The sequence below is a fragment of the Nanorana parkeri genome, unplaced genomic scaffold (assembly GCF_000935625.1).
Source record: "Nanorana parkeri isolate BGI_ZX_2015 unplaced genomic scaffold, ASM93562v1 scaffold2, whole genome shotgun sequence".
Lineage (NCBI taxonomy): Eukaryota > Metazoa > Chordata > Amphibia > Anura > Dicroglossidae > Nanorana > Nanorana parkeri.
The window spans coordinates 6451664-6466379 of record NW_017306270.1 but is presented as its reverse complement, the minus strand read 5'-3'; the positions used below and the strand labels follow the sequence as shown (position 1 = coordinate 6466379).

General features: G+C 40.5%; 1 protein-coding gene across 1 annotated transcript in view; it reads right to left on the bottom strand.

The window, feature by feature from the left end:
* Window positions 1-470: 470 nt before the first annotated feature.
* MGMT (O-6-methylguanine-DNA methyltransferase) overlaps window positions 471-14716 on the bottom strand; it is a gene marked incomplete at its 3' end in the record, with an annotated part of 197224 nt that continues 182978 nt past the window's right edge. The window contains exons 3-4 of the mRNA XM_018557917.1: window positions 12674-12676; window positions 471-513 (exon numbers count right to left, since the gene is read on the bottom strand). Of these exons, the coding sequence (XP_018413419.1) occupies window positions 471-513; window positions 12674-12676 (46 nt within the window). The remainder of the gene's footprint in view (window positions 514-12673; window positions 12677-14716) is intronic.

The following is a 14716-nucleotide window of genomic DNA, read 5'->3' as shown; positions in this document are numbered from 1 at the left end:
CTGGTTTGACCTCGGCTTGTTTTGACCCTGATTTCCGGATTACCCCTGCTCAGCTAGAGAAGCAAACTTCTGCTTGCACGGTTTCAACACCACTGGCACTCGCTGTCCGCCAGGTCTCTGTCTCCACTACCAGAGGCCTCAGGACACGAGGTGCAAGGGAAGCCTCCTCACACGGCCAGTCTCCCATCAGGTACGTGATACACAGGCTGGATTTACACCTTTCCGTGCACGTTTGTATGGATTTTTACATCTGTTATTAACAATTATGCATTTTATGTGCTGCCATTGTCATCTATAGATCCTACAAAGTATGTCAATATGTGAAAATGGACAGTGCACGTCCAGACATTGCAAAGATGTGCACTATGCAAAACAATGGTTACTTGTGTACATGTGTTGCGGTGTGTTAAAGCAACCCTGTTGCAAAATGAAAAAGACGATTCCCCTGGTAAAGGAGACTTTATATTTACCTGTCCTGCTGCACACAACACCAGTCTTTAATCTTTTTAAAAGCTACGGTGAACTACCTGGAGAATCCTCTTCATCTGAAATGTCAAAGCATTTTTGATCCTCCACCAAGTGCTGTGGTCATTATGCCTGCCTCAGCATTATTACTGTGTCCAGCCGTGACCTGGGGGCTGGAAGAATGAACCACAGTGCTTAGCAAGGGACTATGAATCCATCACTCCTGGAAGTGTGTCGGATGAAGTGGATTCTCTGTGCACCATAGCTCTTGCAGAGAGCAAAGTTTGGTGACTCAATTGTTGAGACAGGTGAGTATTATTTATCCTCTACAGGGGAATCTTCATTTCACAACAGGGTTGCTTTTAAAGCACTTTAGTGTTAATGGGCCCAAAATCAAAAATACTAAAAGGGAGAATGAGACTGCCACACCTCCATATAATGTGTATTTAGGAACTCTTCAGGAGAAAAGATCTATCCTCTCACAATTCTTGACAAACTTAAGAGGCAAGTGGAAAATATAGACCTCCAGAATTCAACCCTAAGTGAAATATCAGTTTTTGGTGGTCTAAAACGTTCAGCAGGAGAGATGTCATAATAAGCACACTCTAGATGGGAATATTATATGTGATTTATTTTTTAATAGGAATCCTTCTTCAATGAAAGGATTGTTGCACTGTAAAGACTACTAGAAATTCATACCTAAAATAAGACATCACATTCCCAGCAACTATGGATCAGAAAGTCATTTCTTTCTAAGCCTAGTCCAAGTTCCCATGCAAAGATTTTTTTCCCCTAAGCATATTTGGAGCAGTATAACTCTTTAATAACTGTTAACATGTTTTATTATCCACTTTAAAGTCTCAATACCAAAATCTGTCATGGTTTTCACTAAGACAAACTCCCAATAGCGTAATTTACAGGAAATTTGTGCCAGGCAAAACATCAACCAGATTCAAAATTCTCTGTTCCCATTGCAAAAAGTGGCCAGTTGGCAGCTAGTACCAGGCATGTCAATGTCATTACCTTCAGTTGTTGGACACCTGGAACTCAATATAAATCTTGTCACCAGGAGAAAAGCAGCAAAGTAACAGCACATATATCATGAGCTGAAGTCGATTTTCCATAGGTGCAGAGCTAGGAAGATTACAAGGACATGTTTTTTCCCCAAGTTTACGGCTGTTGGAGGTTCTATAAAGCTTACTCTAAAATGGAGAAAATGTTTTTTGGCTAAGTGGCAGGGCTGGAAATATACACTATTTTACTGGAATATGTAGAAATGTCATGAGAACTGGTAAAACAGAGGAACTTCAGTATAAAGGCAGACTCAGAAAAAACAATTAGGTGTATATAAGGCATTTTTCAAGCCTGTATTTTACATTGGCAAAAGGTCCATCTACTAAAACTGTCTGAAATTTGGGTACAGCAGCAACCAGGGTGCCCTGAACCCAACATGGAACTGTCACCAACTTGATGGTGGGTGTAGTGCTACATACAAGACCTGTACATAGCCTATTTTGTTTGATACATAGTCCGAACGTCCACAAATGCAGCCTAGCAAGCTCCTATAGATCACAATGAATTCTACAAACAGCAGCTGTGTTTTGCTTGCCCAGTGACAAACAAAACGCATCCACCTATCCTAACCCTTAGACTGCATTCAGACATTTTTGGAAAACCATGAACTAATGTAAGTCATCCCCTTTCAATATAAACCAGCTGCCAATCCGCCACTACACAAGACCTACCGATGGTGCAACATCTTCTTCAAAGCAGCACAGCATGATGCACAGATAATTCACATCCATGTGGTGTGCTAAATAGCATGTGCATTCTTGTGCACCAGCTTGGTTCATTGAGGTGCAACTCAAAATAAATTGCAATACAACACACCTAGATTTGTCCATTACTGTAATGCAACAGTCTGAATTGGCCCTTACACTCTCTACCCAATGCCCACTTACTGGCCAGGAACACTTCAGACTCACACATAATACAGCAATTAATGTAGGACACAATAAAGTTTGGGTATACCTCCATTTCTAATTTCCTGCACCACCTTCTTGGAGCACAGGTAATATGGTATATGCTCATCAGAACCAAGCTGGTGTTTGGAAAAGAGGGCCATATAATGATGTAGTTTACAGTGCTAAAAGGCATATATGGCCTGGTATCGGCATGGCATGCAGCCCATACAATTGTAGTCATCCAGCCATGGGGATGCTACCCTGTATCACTAAGGAGCAAATGGTCCTGTCATCACAGGAACAGCACCAAACCAAACCAAACCTAACTATTAGAAATAATGAAGGATGCGTCAATTTTTTCCAGACCAAGTACGACTACAGATACTTTTTCTCAAGAACTCACCGATATCTTTTTTTTTAGCACCATGTGACAGTTTTTCTAAAACAATACAGACTAATAATTTTAGGACAGTGGTGGAGTGCAGGGGCCCAGTCACAGCTGTAACCACTGTGACCCTAGTAGTTCTGCCGCTGACTCCAGGCTGTAGGGGGACTACAAATCTCAGCAATACATTATACAGCAATGCGGAATGGCAACCGGCTATAGAGGACTAAAAGTATGAGCAATACAGTATACAGCAATGCAAAATATTATGAAGCTACATATTCTGTGGCCTGATGAATTCAGGGTCTCAGGTGCACTGTGCGGGGTCTCAGATGGGCTGTGCGGGGTCTCATACCGATACTGGTATTGGTGCATTCTTAGAAATAATGAATTACCTTTATCCGGCCCTTTAATTTCACTTTTTTATATAAAACTTTGCTCACCTCATTAATATTACTGTATTAATAGGTACAGAATTTGCGATACACAGTGAAGTGCCAAATTCCAGGAATAGGAAAAGCAATTATGTTTTAGCATCTTTATAAATGGACCCCTTACGCAGAAAACAAAGTTCTGCTTTGTTGCCGTGTCTCACGATTTGCAACAAACATTGAGACAGAGCCGTTGTTCAACAAGCACAAGAATAAAACTCCAAATTAACATATTAAATGGAAGAAATGAATTTGCCAGTTAAAGGATTATGGAAACTAAACATTCTGTCATTTGGCTAATGATTGCAAATGTAAGAGGAGACACAAGCGCGGCGGAGAAGCTCTTCGTGTGTGACATGTCATATTTTAAGTGCGCCTCCTGAAAACACTGTTTATAAAGGTATGCATGGCTGATGCTGATGGAAAGCATGCTTGTTCATAATGCTCTAAAATTGTTCAACATCATCTCATCCATATATAATATTTTGTTCGGTATATGTCAGCTTGTGTTACCAGCTGCAGTTGTGCAACATGAATCTGCCTGACAGTTAGCTTGGTCATTTTGCTTTCCTCCAATATCTTTTTTAAACATGGAACACTGCTACCTTTTGCTACACAATACACAGATTTCATCTTGTAGCTTGCTGAAAGGAAAGCAACATGTGGCGCAGCGATCACAAAGAGCAACTCCAATCCAATGAGAACTGATGCTTCAGAAGTATGCAGGAAACACAGACTACTCACTGCTTTTTATCGGTAATCTGGGAACCCTTTTGCTTATCTGATTGTAATGTAGAAGAGGTATTCCCAAATACACCCACTTCAAGCTAAAATGTCAGTTAGGGCTGTTCACACATGTGCTTTGTGGTAATTTTCCTTCATTGAGGTGCGTTGCTGCCCATTAATTTTGAATGGGCTAATACAGCAACACAAAAGCAGCATGCATTGTGGTGCAGTGCTGTGAAGTGTGCATTGGAGCTAAGATACCCTTTTAACCACCATATATATTTAAATTGGTTATGAAGTTTACATCTGATGTTTGATGCATAAAGCAATGAGACAGGAAGTTACACAGCACAGGTTTAAAAAAATCTGACCCTATTTAAGGAGCTCTCCAAAATCTAGCTGCATTACAAAAAACTCAGATGAAGGTCTTTTAGAAGATCAAAAACATTTATGACATGAGCACAGTTGCAGTGTTTACTGGATAATGTTAACTGTTTACTAATAGGAATAATTTATTCCCTAGAGCCTGTAAATTTCAAGTTGTACCTGACCCCGCCACTTCCCAAGCTTCCACATTGGTCCTTTCATTGTGGAAGTACACAATGAAGTACACAATGAAGTACACAAAGCTGTAACGTATCTAGATGTATGTGATTTGTAGATTGTCATTACTAACATTTCTAAAGGTGTGTTTGTTATTTGAAAGATATGGGTAAAGTTTCACTTTGAGGTCTTTAATACAAGGGTCATGGCTTCTGGTTGGAAGCCAGAAAAAGACCTAAAGAAACATGGTGCCAGCTGTCCAATTTATGAGAGCATAAGCACCCCCAAAATAATTTACACACAAGGTTCGTTCTATCCCAGTCGCTTACACATTTGTGACATATGACATCTGGAAACAAATGCATTTCTCAGGGATAAGATAATGAAAAAATGCTCAGCTTATATTGTGGATATATATGCGAAACATATTGGTAAAATAAATGTGAACATACTGTAAGTGATTGTTTTAACATCGATTTACATTCAGCAATAAGCTGCAAACTGCAACACAAATTTACCTGAAGCGCAACGCCAGCCAAAATGTTTTTGGGGGTTTAGGATAGAACAAGGAAGAGTTAGAAACTTTGTTAGGATTTTATTGTTATCTTCCTACTGGGAAGATACCCTCCCTACTGTCAGTAGGCTTTAAAATGTCTAATATACTTGTTATAATAAGGCATTTGTAAATATAACTACTAATCCACATGAAATAACTTTTTATTTTAAGGCTCACTCGCCTTTTAAAAGAATTGCCACATAATAAGGTAAAGCATCAAATAAAGCAAGGGTTTAACATTATTTTGTTGAGAATTAGTATGTCGATTTATATGACATTTACCGTATAGCAGCAGACAAGTCAGTAAGTTAATTTTACACTGTAGTCATGGCAATAACTAATTATTATCTGCTTTATTGTACATTGTTGATGTTTCTAATAATTTGATGTTGCTAATAATTAGTCTGTTTATGTGGGCACTGGTGATGTTTTTGCTAATTATGCAACTTTTGATGCTCCTCTTCATTTATTAGTGATGGTTTTTGCTGATTATATTGGTTTTTGATAAGGCTTATATCAGCTTTGCTACATGTGCAGAATTAAACAGTGATATTATGAAATGAGCATTGCCATTTATTTTCCCTTTGATAATTCTCATTTTACCCAGAGGGTTTCTCATTTGGTTTGGGGGCGAATTTGTATAAAAACATTACTTAATAATAAAAAAACGGACATTAATACTTTTATATACTAGACCTTGGCTTACATCCTACAGAGAGATCTACCTGCCCATGTCCCATCAAAAATCCCAGCTACCCCTGCCAGAGTTTCTCATCCTGGCACATTCTCAATGTTACAAATATGAAAAAATGTAGTTGCTCCTAAACGCTCTATAGGCACTTAAAGTGCATCTCCATAGAACAATAGAAAGGAGTCTGTGCATATTAAATAGTATTTAAAAACCTTTCATATGAAATTTATGTTTAACAGCCTTGGTATTTTCATAGTAATTAACTGTCAATTCAGTCAGTTTCCCCTATACATAGCTAGTTCAGACATCGAGCCGACAACACTCCATTGTATTCATCCAACTGTATAGTGCTTAGCCATTGTTGGCACTCAGAAATTCCTCCAGTAAATCATTTTTTGAGGTCTGGGGCCTCCCCACCCCTCCTCCCATCAGGTCATGTAGACTCTCCTCTCTTCCTTTTGGCCCATATAGCTCTTCTCCTCCTCCCTTTGGCCACTACAGCGCCTCTTTTGGCCACTGCAGCTCCTCCCTTCAATCCATGCAGCTATCGGCAGGAGTTGTGGCGAGAGCTGGGAGCACATTAATTCTGGGCAATATGTTGGGACATAGAGCTGGGGCTGCCCACTGCCAGCAAAATGAGTCAAGTTATCTGGAGGGAAAAAATTATACCAAGAGCACCAAACCCAATTTTAATTAAACCCTAGAATAGGGTAGATTTGTTGACAAATGGCTCTCAAAACAGCCCTCAACTGTTTGGCAGAATAAAAAAAAGATTGTGAAATGATCGAATAGGGATCAAATCGAAGTACAGTATTAATGAGGGTCGGAGAGTCAAAATGTTGTACAAAATAGTATAAATGTATTGATTAAAAATCTTGGTCATTATGTACACACCATTTAGCCACCACTTATTACTCACTAAAATAGGTTGTTGCAACACCCACACTTACATACCATTTTTTGGTATGTAAGTGTGGGGTGTTGCAACAACCTTTTTTAGTTGCAACAACCTTTTTTTAGTGAGCAATAAGTGGTGGCTAAATGGTGTGTACATAATGACCAAGATTTTTAATCAATAAATTTATACTATTTTGTACAACATTGTGACTCTCCGACCCTCATTAATACTGTACTTCGATTTGATCCCTTTTCGATCATTTCACAATCTTTTTTTTTTTTTAAAGTTATCTGGGAGGGTTTGTGTTCATGTGACTGCAACTTAACAGAATCAAAATGGTATTTATCAAGGTATTTATTGATCTTGGAAGAAATTAGCATAACATGGTTTTAAAAATTTACTTATGTGCCATGGGGAGGTTTCCTGTGATTTGCTGTTCCATCCACTTTAAATAAATGCTGCTTTAACATAATGCATGTCCTTTAATGTACTGCAACACATCACAAAGATGTAAATGGGCCTTCAATCAAAAGAGATGCTACATGGTACTATACACTGTTGGATTTTACATGCTGTGCCTCATGACAGATTTTTCTCAATCATGTTTCCAAGGGAGATTAGAAAATGAACAAGAGCCAGACCTTTCGTCTAGCAGGCATGTTCAACCATAATGGCCTATGTCCTCTATTTAATAAAGCAAACACAATATGCAAAGTCTCCTTTGTGTCTCCCTAATATATACCTGTTAGCATGGCAGAGAAATAGTAATGGGCAGAGGGAACATTAGGCATGACAGTCTTTCAGCAGCTTACAACCAGAATCTTGATAACTAACGGTTACCTTCATTGAGTCCTCTGCACCAAGGTGTCATCCTGTAAAGTCAAGTCCCTCCACAACCTTTCAACATGTGCACAGCGACAAAGGAATATTGGGAGTGAACTTTTCACTTCTCTCTATTGGGTACCTTACTGATGTGAAAGATTTAAGGTGAAACATTAACATTACTGCAATGTGCATTCGCTGCAACTCAGTGGACAGTGGACAGCTGTAATTTTACAGATACTAGGCACAGTGAAACAATGCATTACAATGCCTATATTTCCTACCTACCTGATATATTCATTATCTTAACACATTACCCTGGTTGGATGTAAGGAACTAGAAATATGGAAGCTGTTAATGCTCACTTGTTTTTTTAAAGTGCAAGTACCTGGACCGTCACCCTTATTCCTCCTACATCAACTTAGTGAGATACAAAATGCAGCCAGTGAACCCCAAATCTGTATGATTGTTCATGGACAATGATTCACTAAGCAGGAAAGCATACAAAAACCTGGCAACTTTGTTGCTTGTACCTTTATGGACAAGTCAGCAATGTCAGATTCCATATTTCTATTCTTACAGTTTCCCTTAACATGCAAGGAACTAGCAGTGCCAAGTAGTAAGACAGGCCAGTACACAATCTAGTATTCAAAGTATTTACAGTATATCATAGCTTTGCATTATTTTCTATTTCATGTTATACAGACATCTGTGAACTGTAAGGAAGGAATAGACTGTAAAGAAAAAAGGGTTTCCAAACATAAAATTTAATAAAAAATAGCTTACCTTCCACTCATTCCAGTGATTCTTTGTTTTTTTTCCGTTCAACTGGTGATTCGGCCAGTTCATGGACTTTGGGGCTTCCAAAGCAGGAACATCATTGTCACCTAGTTGCGTGATCCCGGTGAACTTAAAGCTGAATTGGAAATGCACAACGCATCAGCACATAGAGCTTGGAGTCCAGAGGGAGCATATGGCACCATAGGATGTCAATGGTATCAAAGAGAGACATGTACCCACCTGTTTGTGCAGAAAGTGAAAGCATTCAACGAGACTGAGAGTAAATCAAAGGCCTGCTACAAGGTGGAGGGCCTGTGTTTTGTGCCAGACATAGAAAGACTGTGTGCCCCACTATGGGTGGTGATGAGAGAGTTCTCTTCACTCATAAGCCACTGTCACCAGCAGGGCTGTACTGATTGTTTTGATGAACTGCCCGTCAAATTAGATAAACTTTCATTGATGGGGAAAGACAGCGAGGGATCCACACAAAGAATATACCCACACTGGGCTGTAATGAAGACTACACAGGGCTGTTAAATGATGGGTTGGCTTTCACAATGGAGAGAACAGTGACAGCTAATCATATGGACTGAAAATACAGGGCAGAGGCTTGTTTTCAGTTACAGTAATTGCATGATCTCTATGCACAGTAGGCATTGCTGTTGAATGCAAACCATGTTTAAGGTAAGCCATAAAATGACTATTGCAAACAAAATTTTGCATTGAGTTCAACTTTAAGTATCAGCATTTATACACACAGCTGCCTTCATCAGGATACCTATGTATTTGTATTTACCGAGATCCATTCATGCACAGCAGAGACCATTAACACAGATTTCAGCACTGATGCGGTGTGGATGTAGATAAATAGCTTCTCATATATACTTCAGAAATCATTATCCCAGCTGAGGGATGCAAACAAAGGGCAAAGTGCTGACCACAGCAAGGTACTTGCATCAAGTGTGAAAATGACAAGGCAATTTGTCTATGGTGTCATGTTCTCTTCTTTAAAGATGGATTTGACTGCAAAATGCAAGACATTCTGGCTATATTATCAGTTATTGAGTCTGTGGATATTTTATCTTGACCTGGAGTATGCCAATAACTCCTGATTTTCAACACTTTATACATACACACCAAGGAGTGATGATGAAGCAAATCTAGTCTGTACTAAGCATATAAAGTCAACAGAATTGCAAATGAGAGCAAAGGCTGTAACAGAGATTCAAGAGCAGCTGTGCTAAACATAGATGAAACCACATGCTAGATTGTGTAAAGACAACTCTGTTAGGAACCACGTAAATTCTACTAAGGGCCTCACTACTTGACCCCACAAATTGTACAGCATAACATAACTGGACTGGAGTATGAAGGGCCTACCATTAAATCTTTTTTATGTTTACAGCGCAATATAGTGGAAGATGTCCAGCTGCAACAGGTGACCGAAGCAGTCAAAATGGATCTTAAGGTCTAACTGTATTCCTCTCTAGCTCTGAAATGTTGATTATTGCTGGATTTTCAGCAGTTTTCAATGCAGGATTTCACAAACAGGGTTCTGCAGAACCAAATGGTTCCTCCAGAGTTGGGTAGGGGTCCTTTGAGCAGTGAGCAATGGCAGATTTCCTAGCTGATGGTTCTTGCATAGTTCCATTATTCCATTGCCTACCAGTGTAAGGGGGCATATGTCCCACTGACTGCCATTGTAACAGTGCATTATTTCCACTGTGTAAGGAGGACCTCTCTCCTGCTTAGTACCAGTATAACGGGCCCCTCTCTCCCACTAGCTATCAGTGCGGGTGTCCTTCTCCCCCTGCTGAACACCTGTGTGAATGTGCCCTCTATCCTGCTAACCAACAGTGTAAGAGGATCCTCCCTCCCAATAACCATCAATGTAGGGTGGCCCTCTCTCCTCTAACCACCAATGAAAGGTGGTCCTCAACCACTAACAATATTAAGAGTTACTTAAAATTGCTTTGGCTACATTCATTTCTGGTAATTTTTCAATATTATTATTATTTGTTTAATTTTATGATTACTACTTAAAAAGACTCATCAAAGTCATACAAAGACACAGAGGTCATACATCTATACACTGGGCCTTCTCTATTGTTATCCTTATGGTCTTCTCTCACTCTTTTTTTTATTTTTTAAAATTCTTTATTTATAAACAGAGAGGTGAGATACAGAGAGTACAATCAAAATGGATGGGCCACAAGGCCGCAGAACAGTTCAAATCTAGAAACCTGACAGTAGCATCCATGACAGTAAATAGCAAAGAAAACAAAAATAAAAACCGGTGGAAGCATGTAAAGCATTGCCAACACATATTTAGAATACAGTACATGTACATTCTGCCAATTCAGGTTTTAATCAAGCTCTCTTCATCTCATCCCCTAAGGAATTTTGTATTTTTATAACAGGAGGGAAACATCCCCATTCGGCGGACTGTATGGTCCAGCCCACTGACGTGGATGGCCAGCACCATTCCAGCCCACTCTGGAGGCGTAGACATATATGAACAAAATAACACAACACAAAGCAGTACAAAGAACGTGAAACACAGAACACATAAGGGTAGAAGGGGAAAAATTCCCAGGTGTCGGTCAATTCCAGGTCATCCGGCCTGGATTACTCCTAGTCGTAGCACAGCGGAATAAAAGGGTCCCTAATTGGGAGCTATCCCATCTTGTGCCTCAGCCCCGGCACTCAGTCCGGAAGTCTGCTGAATCCCTGAATACGTACCACGTACTCCAAGTAGCAACAAATTTGGCCTGCGTCCCATTCAGGGAGGAGGTCAGGTCCTCCATCAGCTTAATCTCCTCCACTCGTCTAGCCCACATCTCTGCCGATGGCTGTACGGCCTGCTTCCATAAGGCCGGAATGCAGGCCCTTGCTGCATTCAGCAAGTGGATCAGCAATGAGCATCGGTATTGTTTATGTGAAAGGGGAGCCAAGTGGAGGAGATACACCGAGGGTGTGAACGGCAGCGAGAGGCCCGTGATTTTACCGATCAGTGTGGCGATCTGGAGCCAGAAAGGTCTGACCTTTGAGCATGACCAAAACACATGTAATATCGAGCCTGGCTCATCGCCACACCGCCAACAAATTTCAGACACAGATGGGTACATAACGTGGAGGGTCGTGGGTACTCTATACCATCTGGTCAGAAGCTTATATCCCGCTTCCTGGTACTTGTTCGACACCGATAACCTGAGGGCAAAACATATCATACGGTCCACCTGTTGAGGGCTGAAGTCTACTTCCAGGTCATTGACCCACTGTCTCACAAAGTACGGGTGGGGGAGGTCGGGGGGATGGCGTAGGCATTTCAGCATGTGGGACAGGGTGTGTCTAGTCGGTTCTGCCCTCAAACATATGGTTTCAAATTCTGTCAACTGCCTCTGATGGCATGTTCTTCCCGGGAAGGAACATAGGTAATGTCTCGCTTGTAAGGTGCACCACAGTCTCAAGGGCGGGTCTGTGAGCAGCTACATCTGGGCAACCTGTTTCCAGCGATCTGCGTCTCTGAAATGATATAATCTAGTCATCCCTGATGTCTCTAGGGCTTTGGCCAATGGATTATGTAGACCCGGAGGGAAGTGCGGGCTCCCCACTACTGGCGTCATGGGTGATGGTAATGGAGATATTCCTGGGGCCGGGAATACCTTGAACACCACTAGCATCGTGGCTCGCACCAGTGGGTTCGTCCAAGAGACTGTGGTGTCTGACTATTGTGGTGTCTCTGTTTAATGCTCAATGCTGCAAGTGATGTCAGCGTTGAGAACTTGTCAGGTGATGGTGGGAAAGGGCTTTTTTTTTTCCATAAGCCGCATGACTGAACTTGTGAGGCAAGTCATTTGAAGGTAACAAAGATGCCTACATTGTTTGCTGAGGTATATTTCACAGGAAAATACTAAAGTCTGTGTTACTCAGAAGCCTGAACCACTACTTCAAACTAAATCAGAACACCCAGGTCCGGATAATGCCTCATGCAGAGCTCAAAGAACGGATAACCCTTACCAAGAGGTCTGCATCACAGAGAGACACTAGAGATACTAGTAAAAGGTACATTTGAGGCTGTACCACTGCTCTAAAAATGGAAAACACTCTGCAGTTAATGGGCACAGTACACACAGGTCTGAAACACGCCAAAATACAGAGCTTATAGCAAATATAAAGTGCACCATAATGCCAATGGTCACATTCCAGTATACCTTCGCCCCTCACAGCATGAATCTTCAGAGACTGGCATACACCAGAGGCTGTGACATGGCTCTGGGTCTGTAACACGCTCTGCGGCTAACAAACTAGTTCACTATACTGTATGTCTGGGGAGCACCACAAGGGCTTTGTGCCTGAGGGTCACATTACAGGAAGGCCTTAAATTATTCAAACCAGCGGGGTCTGGGCACAGTCTCCAAGACAGAACCAAGGATTAGCAGTTTTAGATAGCTGTTGTGTGGAGATCAGCTCAAACAGCTTAGTAACGTCTTGATTGAAGAGAAAAATCAGCCACGAAAAACCAAGAGTGTTGACAGAAGAGGAAAAAATATAAAAAATACAGAAATTTTTCCTCATCAGAGTCAAGGAGAAGAGTGCAACCTTTTAGTATACTAGCAAAAATTGAGGCATGGCGGTTGGAGGTGGGGTTATTAAGTGGGCTGGCCTAATGCTTTTTTGTTTTGCCAGTGTCTAGAGATGTACAAATCCCAGGAGCTCCGTGTGCTCCTTACAAATGACAGCTGTCTCCTAATTTTTGACACTTTCTCTAGTGTAGTCTTGGAGCTCAAAAGTATCGGTACATGTACTCGTACTTCTACCGAGTACTATACTTGGTATCTGTGCAACCCTAATAAAAATCGCAGATTTGCTGTCTAGATATTCTTCACATTTTAACAATTGCATTTTAATTATCAAATATTTAATTTTGTTATCGTTTATCATGTTTAAAATACATTTTTTTTATAAACAAATCTCCAATGTACCAAAAATAAAAATGGTAAAGCAGGGATTATTTGTTCTGACAGCTGACCACCAGGTACAAGGCCACATTTCAGTGTCTGCATACAAACTAAAACCCCCACGTTACTGGCAATCTGCATCTTTCCAATGATGGTGAATTGAAAGGGAACCTGTCACATAAACCCCCCTTACCATCTTGTCTTGAATTGTATTGTAATTGTAATGTCTTCCTTATATTGTAAAGCGCTGCACAAACTGTTGGCGCTATATAAATACTATGTAATAATAATTATACTAGCAAATGTAAATAATGTACCCTGTACACTATGTATGCGGAGTCTGCACTTCAGCACTGATTTGGACTGAATCCACAGCTCTGCCTGCCCACAAGTCATGCCTCTTTTCTCAAAGGAACCAATCAGAAGGTCCCCATTGTCAGCTAGGTTAGTAAAAACACTGCAGTCAGAAGTTACACATGAGCAATTCCCTCTGTGCACCATCTTGAAATAAACATGTCTTTCGCTTTGTATCAAACACATTTTTGTAAGGTGCTAACTTTACCCCCAACCCACATACACACTGTAAAGGAGAAGAAAAATGGTGGGTGTCTACACTGGGATTTGTAGGTAGTCTGGGACACAACTTGCCTATCTTCTCCATACCTACAACTAGGTTATATAAGTAACTAGTATTTTGCTGCAATAAATTAGGAAACATTTGCTTTATTTTTGACAATGACAATGGTTTTTCGACCCCAAGTATCGGTTGATAAAATGACAAGTGACAACGGAGGTCCTGAGACTCACTTCAGTTGCCATTACAAGTGGCAGATAACAAAAAAAACAAATGGCAAATCGATTAGATCATAAGACTCATTCCAAGTTGCATTTTAAATTACAATCATTATCATTCAATTACTCACGTGAGAAATCACATGACCCAGTGTGAATGACAACTGACAAGACATCACACGACCCGTGCCATTCCTTAGCCATCTAGATCCTCCAACTAATATTCCAGTATAACTGTGCTTTAAGTGTTATAATTAAGTTACGCTTCATTTTAGTGTGTAGTTTAACCTTCAGCATACTTTACCTCCTAAACTACATTTTCAATAATGAAATAATGAAAGTAAACAGTAGCCACCTGATCAACTGCCTAATGTAATGCGACTCTCACCAACTCTGTTTACTAAGCTGACTAATTGTCCATTAGCGAGCCTCATACTTTATATTCAGAATAAAGAAAAGACAGGTTTAACTCATTTACTCGTTCACATTCTATTCACTCCATACTTATTGACTATACAGAGCCAGGGGAGACGCTCTGCAATCACAACCAATAATTAGCCTATTAACTGATCTTGAACTAGATGACATCAAAGGATAAATTACATCACAGGTTCAACAGGAGTAAAAAAAAAATTGCTAGTTTGTTGCTGGGCAATTGCTGTTTTACTTGCTGTATCCCTCACTATCCCAGGAGCCAGTGTT